The 20901-nt window shown below is 30.6% G+C and overlaps 1 protein-coding gene across 3 annotated transcripts; it reads left to right on the plus strand.

Annotated features, from left to right (window-relative positions):
* Positions 1-7150: 7150 nt before the first annotated feature.
* LOC133689026 (probable polygalacturonase At1g80170) lies at positions 7151-12450 on the plus strand. Of its 3 annotated transcripts, none has more exons than XM_062108740.1 (9): positions 7151-7568; positions 8525-8656; positions 8761-8931; positions 9017-9068; positions 9146-9367; positions 11099-11177; positions 11261-11369; positions 11504-11620; positions 11925-12450. In XM_062108740.1, exons 1-9 carry the CDS (start codon positions 7362-7364, stop codon positions 12201-12203), a joined length of 1368 nt encoding a protein of 455 aa, XP_061964724.1. In that variant the 5' UTR covers positions 7151-7361; the 3' UTR covers positions 12204-12450. The 3 variants fall into 3 exon arrangements, with proteins under 3 accessions (XP_061964724.1, XP_061964716.1, XP_061964733.1); XM_062108732.1 differs by having other exon boundaries at positions 7152-7568; positions 11096-11177; XM_062108749.1 differs by having other exon boundaries at positions 7154-7568; positions 9017-9037; positions 9160-9367; positions 11096-11177.
* The last annotated feature ends 8451 nt before the right edge of the window (positions 12451-20901 follow it).

Here is a 20901-nt window from a genome sequence, read left to right on the forward strand (position 1 = left end):
GATCTTTAATCTTAATTCTTGATACATGGGATTTAGAGTTTTTTCTTTCTTTTTCCAGGCAAGATTAGACTTTAGGATCTTCCCTCGCTCTCAAATATTGAAAAGAAATGCAGAATCTAGGTGAATCTAAACCTTTTCCTCTTGGCAGAGATTTATCGGGATCACCAAAGATCGTTGGGCCCTGTTAAACAGTTTATTGCAGTACGTTAACTACTCTACTAATAGTAGTAATCGGTAGTGCCCTTGCAACTAGCAAGTGGTTTAGGTGATCCACCTACTTCCCTGTAGTTTTATTCTGATTCGGACCTACTTTCCGTTCACCGGAGTGTGAACCACGATAACCCCACTACAGCATTACGACTCCTTGTGTGTAAAACACACCCTGCATGTCGGCCATGTCGGGCAAGGCGAGTAGAAAAGGCCATGCTCCTCGAGTCAATTTGTGATGTTCGAAAACTTTCAAAGCATCCCCCTTTGCATCCAATGTCTCTAGGTAATAAGTACAAACTATCATATATAGACAATCCTGTCTCTTTGTGCCAAAGTATTCACATGCGCTCGGATTATAATGCCCTTGATGGGGTTTTGATTTGGCTTTTCTCTGTAACTTTATCTTTAATAAAAATACCGTTCTATAGCATATGAATTTTAAAAATAATGTGTTTTATATGCACAAATTAGTTTTCAAGTACCTGTTACTTTTAAAAAACCTTTCGTCCATTTTAATTATTTGCTTCTATTATGTGTTGTGCCTCCCATTTTTGTTTAAGTTATCTTAAAAATCTAATTTTATATTTTAGATTATACGGGAGGATAATATAAATTATATTTTAAAATTTTATTTAATAACTAAAATTTTTAGATTAAGATGATTTTTTAACATTGTATGGTAGTATAAATCTATGCTAGTTTTAAATTTAAAAGACTTTCATTTAAGAATGTGTATTAAAAAATAATAAAAAATTATATACTGGAATCTTATTAGATTGTAAATTTTGGGCTAAACTCTTTGTTGCATTATCAAAATCCCCATTTTTAGCTACAAAATCACCTTAACAACTAACCTATTTTAAACTCAAATTAATATGAAAATATTAATAGATTATTTGGAGTTTTTTTTTTTCTCAAATGAAATATTTCCAAAACTTAAATTCTCTAAATGTTTTACTTTCAAACTTATTTACCAAACTTAGATAATACTTTCCACATGTGCACTAAACCCAGTTAATTAAGATGGAATGAAAATAAAATATCAATGAAAAAAACATCGTGGCTCCACAATCAGTATTTTATATATATAAATATATATATAGTAATGAGTGCCGCCAAAGAAAAAAACATCCTAGTTATATATTATATAAATTAAGATATTTATTTATGAGTGTACGTTGAAAAGAATATCAATGATAGTTTTTTTATAGTAATGTTAATGATACTCGAAAGCTTAATTATAAATAAATTTTATCCGTAGATTTTATAAAGAAGGAAAGATATCAATTGGAGTATTTTGAATGAACAACATAAAAATATGCAAGAAAAATTAAATATATTTTCAAAAATAATTTTGAAAATTATACAGGTCAAGAAGTATTTAAAAAAAAACTTTAAACATTAAATATTAACAAAAATTAGAATTATCTCAAATTTTGTTAGGGCTCAACAAGAGTCTTAGTATGATTCTCAAAATATTTACATGCTCAAATATGTAACACCTAAACAAGATTAAAATAGATTAATTTTGGAATCACATGAAAAAAATAATTTGAAGAGCCTTACTAAAATTATCTGTGTAAATTCATATGATCTCCTTAGGGATTTTAATTTTTTTTTTTATGATAATCACAACTTATTTTCTATTTTTTATATTTTATTGAATTTTAATTGTTCAGAAATTAAAAATAAAAATAAAAAAACAACTTCTTCTTCTTCTTCTTCTTCTTTTGAGAGAGATCGAAAGGATATATCGTGGCTACACAATTTAGAGATAACCTTTTCTATTATAAAAAAAAAGATTCATAGAACATGAAATTAATTTGAAGTAAATTAATGGATACATAACTAAATATTATAGACTGTATATGCTTTTATTTTCTTATGCATAAGGTTGCAAGATTTACAATTACTCGACATAATTATGACACCAGTGGTGGAGCATTGACTATAATATTAAGAGCCAAGTTGGAATTATCACTAGGCTTCAGGAATATAATTTAAAAAAAAACTAAAAAAATTGGAAGGCCTATTAAAAAATCTTAAAGGATAAATACGAAAATGAGCCTAAAACATATATAGGGACTGTAATGAATTTTAAATTTTTTGGTGAAACAGGACCCTCTTATGCTTATCCAGTTATCCTACACGCGGCTCTGGATAACACCATTATATATATATATATATATATATATATATATATATATATATAAAAGAAGAAGAAGAAGAAGAAGTAAAGGAATGGTGTTTTGCTGTACTTGAAGGGTTTTAGCTATAGTGAAACAACATTGTTTGAGCCATTAACATAAAAAGATGTTGTTTTTAAGAAAATTAAGTAAATTTTATATTAAAAATAATAATGTGTTTTTCTCACTTTGATCCTTGAAGTTCTAAACTTATATGAAATCATCCCTAAACTTCATATGAATTATAACAAGGTTGTAAATGTAGAAGGAGGCCAGAGATGGAAAAGAGAGAGGAGAGTTCAGTTTTCAAGGTGGATTAGAACGTTGTTTGAGTTTCTATTTGTTTGTTTTTTTTTTTGTTAATTTAGAGGATAATAATAATTATTTTTAAAAATAATTCTTGTTTGAAAATATATTAAAATAAATTTTTATTTATTTTTAAAATTTTAATTTTAATATCAAACATCAAAACAATTTAAAAACATAAAAAATATTAATTTAAATTAAAAAAAATTAATTTTTTAAGAAATACTTTTAAAACATAATAAAAATAAATAAAATATATAGAAATATTATAGAAATCGTGATGGGGGGGGGGGGGGGGGGGGGGGGGGGACAGTTGCCCTCGTGTTTTTCAGCAACAAAATGATTGTCGAAAGTTGAAGAGCAGCGTCGAAAATTGCATTGCCATCCGCCTATCTCTGTTTTTCTTTTCTCTTTCTAGCCATTAGGGCGCGCGTCCAACCCAAGAGCGTGGGCTTAGATGCGGCCAGACCAATTACGTTCGCAGCCTAACTTTTTGTTTTTTTCCCGTTGTTTATTATTTTATCAATTTCGATTTTTCCCAGATAATTAATGTGGTTCGTTGTTTTGTGTTTTTTATAACCTAAAACAAATATTATTTTCTACGCTTTTGACTTCTTATTGTTTTCTTTTTCAAAAATTATTATAAAAAATAACCGCTACTATATATTTTTTTATGGAACCTTATAAAAAAAACCAATGATTAATTATAAAAATTTAAATAATAGAGGCTTGGTAAGTCGATGGTCAATCAATCTAAGATGCATATTTTAAAAAAAAATTAATTACAATAACATTGAAATATATTTGATAAAACATTGATATTCTTCTTTAAAACAAATATATGCGTTGACCCTAGCTAGATTAACATGCAGAGAAAAAAAAAAGGGTCTAAATAATAAGAATTTGATAGTTAATTAATAATTTATCATATTTTAGTTTGTATTAATTTTTGATTGATTATGTCCCCTTTAAGATTGATCATGATTCTACAACATATACTGAAAAGAAAATCAACATTCATAATATGTATATAAAAAAAATCAAGTACGAGTTGTTGATGATTTCTTGTCAAACATATTCATAAAATATATTTAAATTTAAAAATAAAAACACACATGATAATACACATTAAATTAAAAAAGTCTACAATTAATGTAGACTTATTTTAATATACCATATTCACTGTTATTATGATTCAATTCACTAAATTTGAGAGCTAGTAAATGTTGGTATTTTAGATAATGTTTGGCATCAATATATTAAAATAATTTAAAAATATAAAAAATTATCAAATTTATTTTAAAAAAGTGGCTGGAGTGCAAAAACAAACTGCATATTAGCATCTTAATTTGTTCTGATATAATTTGAGGAATTTTAAACGTGTAAGCAAAGTAGGTACGAAAGGAATGACCAGGAAATGGGAAATGGGAAACAATAAACAACGAAATTATTTTCATGGTTTATGGCGCGCGCGCGTGTGTGTGTGGGGTGTAATTTGTCCTTTTAGTTCGTTTTATTTGGCTTAAATGTGCAATAAAAAAGACAACAGTTGACTTCAACAACTTCTTGTAGCTGGGTTCATCCACATCATCTTATTGAAAAGCGATATCCATGCATCAATGTGGACGTGTTACAAGCTCAATTATTGATGGAGGACATGTGCTCTCCACTGAGTTGTCAGTAACCCACTCTAGGGATGAATAAAAAAAAATAAAAAGTTAATTAAATTCAGAAAATTAAAAAATCAAATTGTGTAAAAAAATCAATTAAACCGATTAGAATTTTTAAAAGCCGACCAGTTTGGTTTAATTTTGATTTTATAAGCATGAAACTAAAAAAACCGATTCGAACCCAAACCGAAAAAACCAAGCCAAACCGGAAAAAACCGAGCCAAACTGGAAAAAAAACCAAGTCAAACAGAAAAAACCGAGCCAAACCCGAACCGGTCAGTTTGAATCTATTTTTTTTTCTAAATAACCTAACTGAAACCGGTCGGTTTGAACCAGTTTCAATTTTTTTTTAAAACCAATTTGGTTATTTTTTTTTATAAAAATTAAACCGAACTAAAAATAATTACCCCTAACCCGGTCACTCACTCCACTCGTTAACCCTGGGTATGATCATAGACTCATATGAACGTATCATTGATTTATTTTTTAGGGTGTTTAAAAGTTTGGTAAAAATTATTTTTTAAAGTATTTTTTATTTACAAATATAGAAAATAATATTTTATTTTATTTTTTAAAATTTATTTTTAATATTAGTTCATTAAAATAATTTAAAAATATATAAAAAATAATTTTAAACAAAAATAAATTAATTTTAGCTAACTTTCGTTTGAGACTTGCTTCCAAACATGAGCTTAATAAACCCTGCTTCCAGGTACCACTCTACCAGGCTACCAGGCGTCTTCTTCAAGCCAATTTTCTTTTATAAATAAGATTAAAAAAAAAAGGGAAAAAAATAGAGGCATCTTCTTGTATTATTACGATAGCAATTTTTTTAAATTATTTTTAACATCAGTATATTAAAACAATTTAAAAATATTAAAAATTTTAATTTTAAATAAAAAAATTAAAATTATAAAAAATATAATTTGCACCATATTTTTAAACAGTATATATATCACCACGGATTAGTCTGTATTTGTAGTCCGTATTTGTAAGTTTTCCTTGTGCTTCGAAACGAGATGATAGACGTGGCTCATTGGTAAAATTGAGATTGTATAATTACAAGTTTACAACTACAAAAAAAAAAAAGAAAAAAAGAAGAAGATAGTGTTGCGTTGTGAGTTGAAAATAGCACAAGTAAAAGCAATATTTAGTAATAGATAACATCCACCGATTACAAATATCAACATGCCGCCACTGTCATGAGCCTAGTGAGCATAAAAAAAATGATACGAGGGAGGGTTTCAAATTGTTTGTAATTAAAAATAAAATAAAATAAAAATAAATTTGGAAAAAAAAAAAAAACATGAAGGTTTTTCATGTTCACCCTACTGCATATACAGACACATTGTACTTTGCAATCCTCAGTGCAATTTCGACTGTTCATAAAGTGCTGAATAGGCACTGTAACTTTTTTTTTCCATCTTTAGTCCATGTAATTTTTAGCTTCTTACATATTAGTCATAAAATCTTATTTTTCTCACGTTTCAATTCCTAAAATCTTATAGAGAAGAGAAAATCATCGGAAAAAAGGTTGAGAAAGAAAATCTGTGTTTGACAATAAAAAAAAAAAGACTCATTTTAGGTTTGTAATGAAAAGGAAAGTTTGATGGAAGTGATTTAAATATTTAATTATATCAAAAAAAATATATATCAAATCTGTAAAGTTTGTTTTAATTTGAGCTGTGTGATTTTGAATATTAAGGTTGATTTCAAGGTGTTTTGTGATTGAAAATAGAATTATTGAGGTTTTTAAAATATTTTTTTACGTGTTTGAGAAGAAAAAAACAAGTTAGAATTTGAGTTTGAAGAGCAAAATTAATTAAAACTAGTTTTCTAGCCATATTTGGTGGCTAAATTAGTTGCAGTGAAAGGCACACCATCTCTGTATAGGCAAAGAACACATCGTACATTGTTTATGAGAGCCTGTTAGAAAGTATGGTTGCAATTGTTTTTCAAAATGTTTTTCATTCGAAAATACATTAAAATGATGTTTTTTTTATTTTTTTGATAGTAGCACATCAAAATAATTTGAAAACACAAAAAATATTAATTTAAAGTAAAAAAAATAAAAACATTTAAATTTATTTAAAAACACTATTAAAATACAAAAATAAACAGACCAAAAAAATATCAAGCAAATAATGCCTGTTTGAGTTTGAAAAAATTAACGAAACACGCAAGCTTAGCCTTTTAAGCCAATGATATTTGATTTTTTTTTTCAAGGCACGTACTCGCAGGTTTAACTTTCCAAACCCAATTATGTTCGTGGGCCTGACCTTGATTCCTGGCTCTTCACCCTATTTTTGTTCATTTTTAATTTATTTGTTTTACAATTTTTCAATAAAAATATCTTTAAATAAAGTTAGTAAAATAATATTTTAAAAAATAATATAAGATTAGAACTTTTTATATGATTATATTTAAATAATTATACATGAACCTCGTATAAATGTTTTTTTAATAAAAAAATTGCTCATAAATATTCAATAAAAATAAAAATATATATTTTATTATTTAATTTTTTCATATAACTTTCTTAAATTAATTATCATTTTTTTTCATACAACTATGTTAAAATTATAAAGGTACTTTTTATTAAAATTTTCTTTGTATTTTTGTGTGTAAAAAACAATGAAAATAAATCAAAACCTTTCATACCATTTGAAAATCCCGAATGATTACTGAAACAATATTGACAACTTTGAATAAACCAATTAGCGAGCTAAAATTCCACTTAAAAATAACAGTTTTTATATATATATATATATAGCATTAGAAGACAAGAATAAAAACACACACAGACATTGGGCAATGATGAACAGAAAAACAACGGGAAGACATCAAACGACGTCACAGCATCAAGAAAAGAATAAGCCCGTGACAGCGGCTTTCAATTTAGAGTGTTAGATTGATTCACTAGATCTATCTGCTGTTCATAAAACTGTCGGCGCCAGGTTTCTGATGCCCATGTTCTCTCTGACAGAACATGAACAACCTGAGGTTTGGTTTTTGTCCAAAGGGCACTAGCACTATACGTGTGCTTATATGTGCATGTTTTGTATGTGTACAAGGATTTGATTCTCTCCTTCAGCTCCCGCAATCCGCGCCAGCAAGAATCCGACCCAGTTCCAAAAGGGTCCTTGTTGTCGGTGATTTTGGTGCAAAAGGAGATGGTCTTAGTAATGATACTCAGGCATGCCATCATTATACAGTTTCCATTATATACACTACGTTTTTTTTTTAATGTTTTATTTGATCTGTGTCTTCTGTTGTGCGACGTGGTTTGGTTACTCTACTTGAGTGTTGATCATTCGAGTTGATAGGTTGTTTTTGTCAATGTCAATGTGGTGTTACATGTTGGATGATGCCCATTTTATAAGAATGCATGATTTTTGTTTAGAATATTCATGGCTCTGTATGGGGTATTCGATTTTGAGATTCTGAACAAATTAGAAATCATGTAAATTTTGGACAATTTTGAGTAACTTTATGTGTGGGCGTACCATGTCTAATTGAATGATTCCCGTTTCTTTTCTTTTTGGTGGAATGTATGAGCTCGTTTAGACAACAAAACTTTAATTTCTATTGCAACTAGTGAACATCATATTTCTTGAGCACAGCTAGTTTTCTGTTCGGGGAAAACTTGAACTTGTTATGAGCTTCAGGTTGTAGATTTTGATTTCAACGTGGGGTTTGGGTTAATATATTTCTTTCTGTTCTATTGGAATGTAAAGAAAATGAATGTTGTAAGAAATCAAAATGATGCTCTCATCTTTGTGCGCGTGAATGGTCTCAGCAAATTTTCGATAACAAATGAAAGTCAGTCATTTCAATTTTAATGGTTAAACAATTGTTGTTGTGAAAACTGAACAATTTTTTATTTCCTCTTTGTTTTCCTCCATTACCTGGCTATACGATCAGCCATCATGCTTTCTTTACCAAGTCTTGGTAAAGAGTTTCGAACCTGCCTATTGAGATGCGATAGACTGCATAATACCAAGCAGCCAATTATCTGCTTTTCAAGCAAAAATTTCAGATCTTTTTAAGAGTTTGTCTGGACTTTTTATGTCTTACTATGTATTTTAACCATGTGCAAAGTTATTGTAAAGTATAAGTTCTCTTGATGTGGTATTATTTCTTGCCTTACAGGCTTTCAAAGAAGCTTGGGAGATGGCTTGTTCTTTCCGGGGTCGAACCAGGATTGTAATTCCAGCTAGTTATAATTTTCTGGTCCATCCGGTTGATTTCGGAGGGCCTTGTAAATCAAAGGTCACTCTTGATGTAAGCATAACAACTAACTGTTTTGTTGTGATTTGCATCATTTCTTCCTTCTATGTGAATATTGTTCCCGTATAAGTTACTGCATTGGAATTGTGATTTAATAGATCTCTGGTACGATTGTTGCTCCTGAAGACCCTGCTGCTTGGAAAGGTTTAAATCATCGCAAGTGGCTCTACTTCCATGGGGTAAAGCACCTTACAGTAGAAGGGGGAGGAACTGTCAATGGTAGGGGATGGATATGGTGGGCTCAGTCTTGCAAGATCAACAAAACCAATGTATTTATGTGACTCATACCTAAATCTTTCTCATATTTTTTTTTATGCATTTTTTTTTAACTATAGCTTCAATTGTTTGCAACAGCCATGCCGAAATGCTCCAACGGTTAGTGCTGCTTTATTCTTTGAGCAATGCAGTTAGTTCCATTCATCCTATTTTTTCCTCAAGAACAATGTTTTCCTTTCACGTTTTAAACACTCTAATCTAGTATAGTAATCGTGCTGCAGGCCATTACTTTCCACAAGTGCAAGGATTTGAAAGTCAAGAATCTTAAGGTGGTCTGTGGTCAAAAGATGCACATAGCATTCACTAATTGTCTCAGGGTTATGACTTTCCATCTTATAGTGACATCACCTGCTGTTAGCCCCAACACTGATGGAATCCACATCAGTGCATCCCATGGAGTAAAGATCAAGGATAGTGTTGTTAGAACAGGTTGGTAATTCTGGAAACTGGCACATAGTTTTGTTATTAGCATCATGACATAAATGTGTTTTCTCTTCCTTGGGTGTTTGCTTCGTAAGTTTGCAACTTTTTGATGCATGTAGACATTTCTTTGTAAGTATAATTTGATAATGTTATTTGCAACTGCAAAACAAAGAGAGTATGTTCATAATTTTGCTTATGACATGCCATGCAGGAATCTTCATTTATGAACAGATATTTTTATTTCATTTGAGTTCATTTCAACAATTCTTTTAGTTGCTTTGATAGCTGCACTTGGAAGTCATGTGTCTTTTCATTTGAGCTAATGATAATAGTTTAATCAGGTTTGATTGAGAATGAAATAAAAATACCTGCTGCAACACTATTTAATGTCTGTTTCATTCTTTGTTTGTCATTTATGATGACCTCTCTGCTGTAATAATTTTTCAACATGTGTGATAACCTCTCTGTTGTAATATTTTTTCTACTCCTATTTAATATCAGCTTGTTAATGGATATAATCCTTGTAGCTCGTTAAATGCTAAAGTACATGATATTTCTGTGGTTAGGCTGAGCACAAGTGGTTAAGACTTGGCTTATGATGATACAAAAAGGTTCTGGGGTTCTAGTTTTACCCTTGAATAGCTTGTGAATTTTTAATTCTCATGCGCTACCATGCATGGGGCCACTTTTTGAAAAGACAAGGTGGGCCCTTGTCAACCCAGGGGCTGCTGGGGTGACTTGGCACGCCAGTTCCTAGCAGTGGAGTACCCTGCTGCTTGTGAAGGTAATAAACGAAATAAAAGGTGAGTTGTCTGTGATAGCAGACAGACAGGCAGTTAGCCATCACCGAGAAAGGACCAAACCTTATATGCTCAGAGCAGAAGTACAATGTTCCATATATCCATTATATTTTCTCCATAAGATGCTGCCCATTAAAGTATAACACAGTATGTTTAATTGAAGATAGTTTGGAGAAAGAATCTTGAATTGGATTTTCTTGAAGCTAAACTTTTCTAACTCAGAAAAAGATGGTTAGCTAGAGTACATCATCTTAAGCTGGGATTTTAGGGATGGAATTTTTTTTCTTTTCCCAAGGTTCACTAAAAAATTCGTGAGATGTAGGACCAGAATGATATTGTTTGTGCAGAGGATTGATTTGGGAGATATAGGCTATTGGGTTATGGAGGCCTAAACCTGATTTTTTAATGAATTTCCCAAGAAAACTATCGATGAACACAAGATATAGGTGGTCGATATCAGTTGCAGACTTTAATACTGATGTGTTAGCCTGGATCGGAGCTTGCCATCAAAATATCTCTTCATTATGTGCAAATTTAAATAGGGCATCATATGTATATTCTTATGATACACCCTATTCAATCAATCACAAGTTTCATACAGTGAACTTCAAATTCAGTTAATGGTCTATAAGAGCTTTCCATTGTATCAAAAAGTCACTAACCTTGGATTTAACCATAGATATATTGATTCGTTTTTGGTTCCTTTAAATAAATGGTGCTCAAATTTTTAAAAGAAAAGAAAAGAAAAGAAAAGTATCTATTTTATTTTAGTTGCTGATATGGTGGTACAGAACATGATAATCCCTTTTCCAACTCCATGTCTTTCAAATGAAGCTTGTGAACTTGTGGTATGCAAAGCTTGAGGCTTCACACTTGCATTTTTTATGTGTATTTTGAGTGGAAATGTTATCATGAGTTCCAATTTTGCATCTAGGAGATGATTGCATCTCTATAGTCAGCAACTCTTCACGAATCAAAATCAGAAACATTGCCTGTGGGCCAGGCCATGGTATAAGGTAATAACAAAGCCCAGCACTCTCTAGCACTGCAGTATCATGAACGTCTTAATTCTTAAACTTTTCTTGTTTGTATTCATTAGCATTGGGAGCTTGGGGAAATCAAACTCATCATCATTGGTGCGGGATGTAATGGTTGATGGAGCTTTCCTTTCCAACACTGATAACGGGGTGCGGATAAAAACATGGCAGGTGAAGTTCTATCTCTCTGCCATACACTTGAGCACACACAAATCTCTACGTGCATCTCTGAATAGATAGAGAGATGTTTTAACTAGTGAATTCTTTGTAATTAATCGAATCCTGACCTCTTTGAACTTCACCAGGGAGGTGGTGGTAATGCCACAAATATCACATTCCAGAACATATTCATGGAAAACGTATCAAATCCAATTATAATAGATCAGTATTATTGTGATGCACACGTGCCATGTGCAAATCAGGTATGGTACTGACCGAATTGTTGCCGAATTTATAAGCAATGGTCCACACCTTTTATGAATCATATAAATGCATATAGATTGGGCCAGCACCACACACTTATCACACGATGGTCAAACATTCAACAATAAGGGTTACAGTGACATGTTCCCAGTTAGTAGCCTTAAGTAATGCGTCCTAGTTAATTGCCACTGAGACAGTTGTGTTGGATAGCTACCACTGCATGATTCTTTCGGCTGGTATATAATTTGAATGCATTTCTTGAATTGAAGAGATTATATGACTTATTAATGCCGTGGAATGCAGACTTCAGCTGTTAAAGTGGAGAATATATCCTTTAGGCGTATCAAAGGAACTTCAGCAACCGAGGAAGCTATAAAATTTGTTTGCAGCGACGACTTCCCCTGTAAAGGACTATACTTGGAAGATGTTCAACTTCTGTCACACACGGGGGGCACGACAAGGTCTTTTTGTTGGCAAGCTTATGGCTCAAGCCGGGGTCTAGTGCACCCTTCTCCTTGCTTCGCATGCAGCGAAGGCTTCATCAAGGAGAAAGTCCCATCCCACCTCCTTCAGTCTTTTTGAAAACAAACTGCACAATTTAAATTGATGTATAAAAAGCCAAACCAGAAGAGAATCATGGTCCATGTTTTTTAGGACTCAATTCTCTGTGATAAGTTTAAGACATAGTAATAGAACAAGGGTAGAGAAACAGCTCGTGAGAAAGGGGAAAATTTGCCGTGAACTATAACCGTGTGTTGTTGTCGTGTTTTCTATTTCAATAATCAATATGTACAGGTGTATTGCATATACACAGGGATTGATTCAACAAGCACTGGCTAACTTTAATGAGCTTTATGTTACTAATAATACAACAGATAACTATATCTAGTTGAGCCTAAAGTTATGTTTGATCATATTACTTAAATACTTCTCAGCAAGTTGAATGGGATAGGTACTATATCTAACTTGGATCATAGAAACGTAAATGGAGATGATAAGAGAGGTTAGGGTAGGTTTATTTAGCACATTGCCAATCCAATCATCAAAAGCAATAAATGGAACTCAGAGTTTCCTTTGAGCAACCATGTCATGAACAAAATGTTTCAAAAGCAATCATCAAAAGCAATAAATCAATTTTCACATGTTTCAAGCGAGCATGTAACACCGAATTAGCAAACAAATAGTGGCTTCTAAGTTGTCACATTATACTGAAGGATGAGTTGTTTTGAAAATACCAAGTTCATGAAGTAGAGATTTGACCATTTTGAATTCAATAGTAGAATTAACAATAGCTTTATATTTGACATCTATATAAAAGTGAGTAACAATGTGTTGTTTGCTAGATTTTAAAAAGATCAAGTTATGCCGAGGTGAATAGCACAATAATTAGTAGACTTTTGATTATCAATACTACCAACCTAATTAAAATCACTAAACTATTAAGTGAGAGATAACTATAATGAGTCAAGTGCAATCTAAATGATATAGTACCAACCATTGAATATCCATGAGAGAATATATAGACTAACATAACTTATTAACTGCAACACATATATTAGGTCAAGTGAACATGAGGTGCTAAAGAGCACCCCTAATCATCTAAATTGTGTAGGATTCGAATAAGGAATGCTAGTTGATTTGGACAAAGAAGAACCAACGATAATAGAAGTAGTAATTGGCATACACTCAAACATACTAGCTTTATTAAAATATCATCATTGTATTATTGTTTTGAAAGACAAGATTATTTATGGTGGAAGAAACCTCAATTCCAAGGAAATAATTAAAAAGGCCAAGATCATAATGGTAAATTTAGTACCTAAATATGTAATAAAATGCTTTAGAAAGACCGAAATGCCACTAGTTAATAAAATATCATTAACATAAATCAAAACAAATACCATAGTCTTAATAAAACGAAGAATGAATAAGTATTAGCTTTAGAGCTATGAAATCCAAAGGAGACCAGTAACTGGCTAAGCCGATCAAACCATGTATGGGGTGTTTTTCATATATAATAAAGAAAACGACTAAGTTTGTAAATATGGTGTGGCAACTGAAGATAAAAAAAGTTAAGGGCTAAGCTATAAACACATTTGCATCAATAAACCTATTAATGAAAGCATTCTGGACATCAAGTTGATGTACCGACTAGCCATGAGTAACACTAACAATAAGCATTGTCCTAACAGTACAAGGCTTCACCACTAGACTAAATATCTACTGAAAATCAACCTTTTTTTTTTTGTTGATAATAGCCTTTGTCCACCAAACATGTTTTGCCGTGCTTAAGAGTTTTGTATGTCTTACATTAAATTTTGTATACCCACTCACAACCTACCATATTCATAATAGGATCTTATGGTACCACGAATCAAGTATCATTAGAAGTCAAAGCAGAAATTTTAATATTCATAGTTGATTGTCGTTTAGGATATCATTTAGGGGGCGTTTCTTTGCCCGGAAAGTGGTTTCCTAGTAATCACTTTCTAAACTTTCCTATGTTTGTTTGCCATTAGAAAAGTTGGTCAGTGGAAAACAATTTCCAGTCAAATGAAAATTTAGTTTGATTTTTAGGAAAGTGTTTTCCTTTTATTTTGGGTGGAAAACACTTTCCAAAAGTTGTAAAAAATTTAAAAATATCATATTATTTGCTGATTATATCAAATTTAGTCCTCAAACTTTTGATTGACATATATTTTGTTTGATTGTTTTTAATTTCATCCCTTAAAATTTGATTTAATTTGATTTTTATATTAACTTTGGTCCTTATTTTTATGATTGTTATTTGCTTTTCTCTTATCATTTTTTAATTGAAATTTTTTATCTATCAAATTTCGTCGTTATTCTTTTGATTGTTATTTATTTTATTTGAAATAATTTATGAAATTATAATTATAATTATTTTAATTTCATCATCTTTTAATTTTTTTATTTGTTAGATTTGATCTCCATTATTTTGATTATTATTTATTTTATTTGAGATAATTTATGAAATTAGATTTTTTTTCAATTTCATTCTCATTCAACTTTTTAATTTGTAAGATTTGTTTCTCATTATTTTAATAAACTTGAAAAAAATAAAACATTAATAAACTATTTTTCAGCTCATTTTCCATAACATAACCAATTATTGGAAAGTGTTTTCCAACTTATTTTCCATGACACTATCAAACATAAAAAAATCATTCACTTTCCAGGAATTCACTTTCTAAGGAAACCATTTTTCAAAAAAAAAACTACTTTACAGCAAACAAACGGGGTCTTAGTCTTAGTAAAAGATAATGGTTTAGGGACAGAGTCAGAAAGGATGCTAATAGTGCTCTAGAAGGAAGTTATAAGATTATATGATGTTCATTTTGTACATTTAGAGGAGATGTGGAAAGAAAAAAAGATGATGTGGTAGTGAGTCAGGATCAACAAGAAAATTTAAACTTAGAGTTATAGATAAGGACAAAAAGAACATGAGTAAGTGAGTGGCAATACGATGAGAGAAAGGTGGGGGGGTTGTGGATACTAAGAGGAAGATATGTGATATTGGTTGTATTGTAGATAAAAACTGAATCCCTAGTAGTAACTAAGAATAATAAATGAGTCAATAACTAAAAAAATGAGCTATTACCTCGTGATTGTGGGATCAATAACAAATAATAAATATGGAATCATTGTTTGATATATGTTAGATAATAGTCAAGGATTCATGAACGAAATATATTTGAAATATTAATAAAATGATAATGTAACAACAATGTTTACTGTCTTGACAAAATATGAATGAATGGGATAAAACCATTTATGAATTAATACTAGTGTGAATATAATTATTGTTTAGGCATAAGCAAGTGTTGATGTAAATGCTAAATCAATTCAAACTTGTGATATGGCATACGAATAAAAGTGGGACTGTTTTGTGATTAATGCCTTAAGCAATAATTATGTTAAGTCAGTGGTGAGACCCTGCATATTAGGCTCTTGCCCTAATTAAGTCAGTGGTGAGACCATGCATATTAGGCTCTTGCCCCAATTGACAACACTTTATCTTGACATGTAAAGGAATAATAGCTTGGTACATAACAAAATGGATAATACAAGTTTAATATTGGCATCGTAGATATGAGGTAAAGGCTTGAAAATTGATTATGAAAAATATTATTAAATTATTTTATGAGAATCTACCCCAAAATCAGGAATGGATTAAGAATCGTAAACGTGGTTATCTTTGTAGACATGAAGGAGTAAATGGTTAACATATGAACGTGAATATAATACTTGTTGTGGAATGTTATGGGCTAAAGGTAAAACATTGAGTTACCATCATACTAGATAATAAATAAATAAATAATTTGGTAAGCTACATGTAAGAGTAGACGAGGAGGTCATGAGTGTGCAATGTATCAATATGTGATTATAGAAATACATAGTTAATAAAGAAACTAGAAAAAAGACAGATTTAGGGAATGAAGGGAACTAATACGCATTGACGACGAGATGGAAATGAACATTGATTCAAGAGTGGATACTTAATATTATGAGTGTGTGTGCACATGAGTTGAGTAATTATGGATACAGGGTGTTACTTGGTGGGCTTTAAATAGGATTAGGATGTGAAAATAAGATGGTATGAACAAGTAGTTAATTCTGAAATTATAGGAACCATGATGATTTCTATATTGAAACACTAAATAGTTGAGATAAATCATAGCTGTTAAATTGTAACGAGTGTAACATGAAGTTAGGATAAGGAAAAAAAATTGACGACAACAATGGTTATGTGCAAATGTAATTGGAAACTATGATAATGACAGGAATTAACATGTTAATCGTAATGGACTCAAATGATGGATCCTGAAAGTATTCAATACATTAGTTAGCCACAATACCAAATAACAAGCTAAGGTTATGAAATTGAGACTAGGTCATCTGGATAGTGGATGACTCGGGTGGACAATATTTAAGATAATTGATATGTTACTTATACTTTTGTTTGGGAAAGAGATGTCATTGACAGTGTGACTAATAAGAATAATCATTGGATAAGATAAATATGATGTTTGAGGTCTTATGTTATAAATATGAAAAGTAAATATAGGAATATTATGTATCAATGAGAAATAAAGTAACGAACCAAAATAAAAGTGTGTTTAGTGGGAGCATGACATGCTTCAACAATGGAAAAATAAGGTGAAATGGTTTCCTCGAGACCAACACAAGAGCTGAGTTGATAGCTTATTGAATTGTATTGCCTATACTTTTATATAGAATCCAAGACGGGTTCCTTGTATCCATGCTACAAAAAAGAGAACTGAATCCTCTTCAAGTCCTGCCCTGACCGCCCATAGTGATTCAAGAAGGTTAATTGACATGTTACAAAGGTTTGAACCAATTGGACTTTTAGATCGAAGCATATAAAAAAAATGTTTTATGAGAACATTTGCAATTGAAAAGAGACCGGGAAAAAATAATTGAAAAGGAGAAATAAGTACCCAATAATATTCGCGAGTATAAGTAAAAATCATAACTTTCGAGGATGAAATTTCTTGAAGAATGGGAGAATATGAAATCCTAGAAATTTATAATTTAAATATATGGATATGTAAACTCCCATGTAAACATAAGACTGAAAGTGGTAAGATCTCGATGAGTGATGAAAATCGAGATAAGAAATAATAGATAAATATTGATATGTAATGGAGGGGATGACCTCCATAAAATCAATTTTGGTTTAAAATTCATAACGACAGAGAAACTGGTAACATGTTTTGATGGATAAAATAATGAGGAAAATGATAAAATTTTCTTATGGAGTAAGTGAGGTAATAAAGAATAAATTATAATAAAGGATAGTGTAATGAAAAGGACAAGATTGAAGGTGGAAACACCAATTAAAAATCAGTGACGTTACTTTGAAAGAGTAATAAGACCGATAAATAAATAAAGGTGGAAATTTTAAAATGAATATATTCCAAAATAATAAAATGACCTTGAAGGTTTATAAGGATAATTGATATGATTTTATGTAAAGATTGAACAAGAAAATTTGGATTGTTGACGAAAAGTCATGAATTGACCAATTTTACATTAGAAAGCAGAGCTCTCAATCCTATCATCAGATCGGGATGCAATTTTGCATGAATTCTATTGATATGTTTTCCTATCTTAGTTAAAGATCTCATATCAATCAGAGTTCGGTATGGACTAGCGATTTAAGTAAAAACAAACCGGATAGTTTACGTGAAAAATAAAATAAAATATATAAAAGCATAAATGAGAGACAAAATTATAATTAATGGAAAGTATGGCTTTAAAACAGCAAAGAGGTCAACCAGTAAAAAAAAAAGTGAGAGACAATAGAGAAAATTCAGCTAGAGAGAGAAGAGCAGACTTTGAAGGAGCCAACCCAAAAAAGGCAATAATGCTCCGGTGGCAATATCTCTTGCAGCCACTGTTGGATCGTGCTTAATTTGGGATATATTATTCTTATCACACACCTCTAATAACTTACCGGAAGGATTTGAAAGAACACAATTTGTTTGACAGAAATCATCATCGGAAAGTTCCTAGAAAATAAAAGGAAATACACCAGCAAGACAGTTTTGGTTGTCAGTCGATTCCTCTCTCTTCCACTGTTGGATCATGTCTATTTTTTATTATGTGGTGTGCCTAGATGTTTCCTTCATTCTGAACGATGGACATCGGGAACACACATTCCAGCAAGGTGTCGTTCATGTTAAATAGTAGCTCATCAATTGTCAGGTTAGCTTGGTTTTATTCCAATCTAAGGATATTTAACCATTGGATCATACTGATTTTGAGATATATTTAGCACGACTCTATGATCTATATTCTGACCAGTCGGTTCAAAATAAGAATCTGAGGTGGATGACTTATTTCTTTTTGAATCTATTGCTAGTTTTGTTCTTGTTATTTTTGAACTAGTTATGTTCAAAACTAGCAATAGATTGCCATTCACATTAGGTTTTATTTTCAAAACCAACGGTCAGAATACAAATCATAGATTCATGCACAATATATCAGAAAAGAGGAATGATCTAACGGTTAAAGCTCCCTAGATTGGATTAAAACCTAGCTAACCTGAAAATTAATGAGCTACTTTTCAACATGAACAACACCTTTCTGAAGAATGTGTTTCCAAAATGAAGGAAAAATCTAGGCGCATCACATATCCAAAACTAGACATGATCCAATGGTGGAAGAGAGAGGAATCGGTCGACGACCAAAACTGCTCTGCAGGTGTATTTCCTTTTATTTTCCAGTAAAGTGTTGGTGATGATTTCATCAAACAGATTTTGTTCTTTCAAATATCTCTGGTCCGTTATTAGATATGTGTGATAATAACAATATATCCAAATATCAGCACGATCTAACGGTGGATGCAAGTGATATGGCCACCGGAGCATTATTGTCTTGTTTGGGTTGGCTCCTTCAAATTCTGCACTTCTCTCTCTAGTTGAATTTTCTCTATTTTCTCTCACCTTTTTTTTTACTGGTTGGCCTCTTTGCTGTTTTAAAGCAATACTTTCCATTAATTATAATTTTATCTCTCATTTGTGCTTTTATGTATTTTATTTTATTTTTCAAGTAAACTTCGGTTTGTTTCTGCTTAAATCGCTAGTCCTTACTGAACTCTGATTGAGATGAGATCTTTAACTAAGATAGGAAAATATATCAATAGACTTCATGCAAAATTGCATCCCGATCCGATGATCGGATTGAAAACTTTGCTTTCTAATGTAAAATTGATCAGTTCAAGACTTTTCAACAACAATCCAAATTTTCTTATTCAATCTTTACATAAAATCATATCAATTATCCTTCTAAACCTTTAAAGTCATTTTATTATTTTGAAATATATTCATTTTAAAATTTTCACCTTTATTTATTTATCGGGCTTATTACCGTTTCAAAGTAACGTCATTGATTTTTAATCGGTGCTTGCACCTTTAATCCTGCCATTTTTATTGTATTATTCTTTATTATAATTTATTCTTTATTATCTCACTTATTCCTTAAGAACATTTTATCATTTTTCTTATTATTTTATCCATCAAAACATGTTACCAGTTTCTCTGTCGTTATGAATTTTAAACCAAAACTCATTTTATAGATGTCATCCCCTCCATTATATATCATTATTTATCTATTATTTCTTATCTCGGTTTTCATCACTCATCGAGATCTTACAACTTTCAATCTTATGTTTATATGAGAGTTTACACATCCACGTATTTAAATTATAAATTTTTAAGGTTTCACAAGATAAGTTAGGCATTATGTGAGGCTTTGTTATTTTTAGGTTTTGTCTTAATTAGTTTTGGGCCTGAGTGGGTCGTATGGGTTAAAGTTGTAAGTGAATTGGGGGTCTTTTGTTTTTCATAGGTTGTGTTTTATAAACTTTCACTTTTTAGGCTCTAAGCTTAGACTTTGTTTATACATAAAAAAAAATAAGAATATATATAAAGCTTTCATGGTAAAATTTAGCATAATGGCCAAGTTTCTTAAAAAAAGATATATGTTTTTTCATTTGTGTATATTTTTACCCCTTCTTGTTTCTTTAGCATTTCCACGAAGAAAAAAGGCCAAAACATTTTGCATTGTTTTAATATTTTATACTTCCCTTTTTGTTGTAGCATTTTCTTACAAAAACAATATACAAAATGTTTTGCATGTATATTTGGACTTTATAGCAAGTTTATAAAGTCTATTGTTTTAATATTTTATACTTTCCTTTTTGTTGTAGCATTTTCTTACAAAAACAATATACAAAAATATTTTGCATGCATATTTGGACTTTATAACAAGTTTATAAAGTTTATTAGGACTTGACTAAAATTAAAAGGCATGTTGGGTTGATATATCTAAATTTTTAAAATAATAAAACCATCAACTTTTAAAAACAAAATGTTTGTTACCTGGACTCATAACAAGCCATATTCTTGAATAATAATAAAAAAATAACACGATTTGTGAATTTTTAAGAAAAAATATCAAAATTTTCAATTAAAAAACATCAAAATAAAAAATATTCGTATTCACTAATACCAAAATTAAAAATACTCTCAGTATTCATTAACATTAGAGTTAAGAATATTAGCACCAGAATTAGAAATAATTTTGAACTCCAATATTCCCTAACATCAAAGTCATAAATATCTTATATTTTCTTCATGTAATACCTGTCAACACCAAAGTTAGAAGTGTTTGCAGTTGAATATTCACTAACACTAAAATCAAGAATATTATAAGTAAACCATTAATAGCA

Source organism: Populus nigra, chromosome 1 (assembly GCF_951802175.1).
Source record: "Populus nigra chromosome 1, ddPopNigr1.1, whole genome shotgun sequence".
Lineage (NCBI taxonomy): Eukaryota > Viridiplantae > Streptophyta > Magnoliopsida > Malpighiales > Salicaceae > Populus > Populus nigra.